General features: G+C 53.2%; 1 protein-coding gene across 1 annotated transcript in view; it reads left to right on the top strand.

The window, feature by feature from the left end:
* Positions 1-2,692, top strand: part of LOC104870125 (junction plakoglobin) — a 27,848-nt gene that overhangs the window by 20,549 nt on the left and 4,607 nt on the right. Inside the window, exons 9-10 of the mRNA XM_010635548.1 lie at positions 1,433-1,655; positions 2,543-2,687. Of these exons, the coding sequence (XP_010633850.1) occupies positions 1,433-1,655; positions 2,543-2,687 (368 nt within the window). The remainder of the gene's footprint in view (positions 1-1,432; positions 1,656-2,542; positions 2,688-2,692) is intronic.

Below are 2,692 nucleotides of genomic sequence, written 5' to 3'. Positions count from 1 at the left end.
AGAGGGCCGGGTTCCAGCCAAGGCAGCAGCGCCCGGCCGCCGAGCCCTCCTGGCCTTGGCCCTGTGGGGCTGCAGCTCCTGGGGGCAGAGGGGTGGGTTTTGCGCCCCCTGCGTCCCCAAGCCTTCTCCGTTCACAGCACCAGCCAGGACCAGAAGCAGGAGTCCGTCTGGCCGGGAGAGGACAGGATGGGGTGCCCAGCACCCTGTGTGTAAGAGTGTCACTTGGCTCAGGGGACCACGAGCTTTTATTTGATTTAAATGTCCAGTGAGAATCTGGGCATGGTGGCGCAGGCCTGGAATCCCAGCACTCTAGGAGGTTGAAGCAGGAGGATCTGTGGTGGTGAACCCTGTGGCATGCATGCTGCAGTGTGCTGATTGTTATTGGAAGCTCTAAAAGGCTTGCTGTCACCGGTTCAAGGCCAGCTTGGGCTATCTAGTGAGTTCAAGGTCAGCATGGACTACATAGTGAGACCTTGTTTCATAAAAATCAAAAAAAAAAAAAAGAAAAAAAAAGCTCAGCAATTATGGCATAGTATTTAATATAAGACATTATACAGCCATTAAAACTACTGAAACATTCCTGAGAATGGGCACATGTTTATGCTACAGTGGCAAATGAAGAGTAAGACACATCCTTTATAGGTTATTCCAATTACATTAAAATGCACAGGGCCGGGGATTTAGCTCAGCGGTTCGGTGGCCTGCCTTGCAAGCGCAAGGACCCGAGTTCAATCCCCGGAACCAAAACAACAACAACAACAACAACAACAACAAACCATTAAAATGCATATAAGCCAGTGCAGTGATGAACACCTGGAATTTCTGCTCTTGAGGAGGCTGAGGCAGGAGAATTGCAAGTCTGAGTCCAGCCTGGGTAATTCTGCAACTCAATGAGACCCTGTGTCAGGAAAAAACAAAGCACAAAAACAAAACAAACCACTTGTGCACAGAGAGATTACAGAGTGTTGACAGTGGTTATTTTAGCAGTGGGCTGATCGGTGGTTAATCAGCCACAATGAAGAGGTGGCTGAGGGGGCTGCACGGCAGAGCAGACAGCTGAGCAAGTGGAAAGTTTAGAAGCCGGCAGGGGAGTCATCAGTTGGCTGCTTACTGGAGAGGGTTTTCTTTTTCCTTTTTTGAGACAGCATCTTGCTGTGTAGTCCAGGCTGGCCTCGATCTCTCAGGGATCCTCCTGCTTCAGCCTCCAGGGCTGGGATCACAGGCGTGCGCCACCGCACCCAGCAAGGGTAGTTTTTCTGTGTAGCAGAGCTCGACGTTTACACCCTTGGTCCAGTCCCCTCCTGAGCCTCACTTCCAGCTGCCTGGCTTCATTTTTTGTGGTGCTGGGAGGGAAGCCTGGGCCTCCCCTGTGCTGGAGCTGCTGAGTTTATCAAGGGGACAGGACGGGACGGAACAGGACGGGACCTTGATGCCCGCCCACCGCCACCCGCAGCTCACCCGTGGAGTCAGTGCTGTTCTATGCCATCACCACGCTGCACAATCTGCTGCTGTACCAGGAGGGCGCCAAGATGGCCGTGCGGCTAGCAGATGGGCTACAGAAGATGGTGCCACTGCTCAACAAGAACAACCCCAAGTTCCTGGCCATCACCACTGACTGCCTACAGCTCCTGGCCTACGGCAACCAGGAGAGCAAGGTGGGCCCCAGGGGGCCGAGTCCCAGGCCTGGCCTTTGCCCTGAGCTGTGTCCCAGCTTTCTTCATTTTTTTGTTTTGAGACAGGGTCTTGCTGAGTGGCTAAATTGCCTCAGCTAGGATTAAAGTTGTGATCCTCCTGCCTCAGCCTCCCAGAGTGCTGGGATTACAGGAGCGTGTCTGCTTCCCCCAGCCTTCCCCCCCCCGCCTTTATAAGCCAAACTGTAATGGGCATCTCTGGGCACACAACTTTTCCCAGAATGTAAAGTTTTCATTGGTAGGGGCTAAGGATTTTCAGTGCTCCTAGACCAGTGGTGGCGAACCTTTGGCACATGTTCCACAGTCCCTGCTTGTTGTCTTTGAAATCTCTGAAAGGTCCGCCGTCACTGCAGCCTAGACTTAACCTCAGTGGTTCCGTTTCCACTGGTACCATGGCTGTGAGTAGCTTGGCCACCTCCTCACCAGCAGTGGGTGTTACCCTTGTTTCACGGATTCAGTTTAATATTGCAAACAATACTTGGGAGGCTGAGGCAGGAGAATCACTTCAAGTTTGAGGCCAGCCTGGCCTACAGAATGAGTTCAAGGCCAGCCTGAACTACAGAGCGAGACCCTACAAACAGACAAACAAAATATATTGCAAACAAATGTTAATAAAAGATTGAAAAGTTATTTTGTCTTGAGCTGGGTGGAGGGGCGACACCCATCACTCCAGCACTCAGGAGGCCAAGGCAGGAGGATCGCAGTGAGTTCAAGGGCAGTAGCGAGACCCTGTCCCTGAAGAAAAAACAAAGAATTTGTTGGGGCTGCTGTGATAGCAAAGGCTCTCCTGACTGGGCGACGCTCCTGCTGATGGCCGCCCCTGTCCCCGTCTGTCCCCTCCGACCCCGCAGCTGATCATCCTGGCCAACGGGGGACCCCAGGCGCTGGTGCAGATCATGCGGAACTATAGCTATGAGAAGCTGCTGTGGACCACCAGCCGCGTGCTCAAGGTGCTCTCCGTGTGTCCCAGCAACAAGCCGGCCATCGTGGAGGCTGGTGAG

Source organism: Fukomys damarensis, unplaced genomic scaffold (assembly GCF_012274545.1).
Source record: "Fukomys damarensis isolate Sample0158 unplaced genomic scaffold, DMR_v1.0_HiC HiC_scaffold_13, whole genome shotgun sequence".
In the NCBI taxonomy this organism is placed as follows: Eukaryota; Metazoa; Chordata; class Mammalia; order Rodentia; family Bathyergidae; genus Fukomys; species Fukomys damarensis.
The sequence above is the reverse complement of the archived record's forward strand: the minus strand, read 5'-3'. Positions and strand labels throughout refer to the sequence as shown.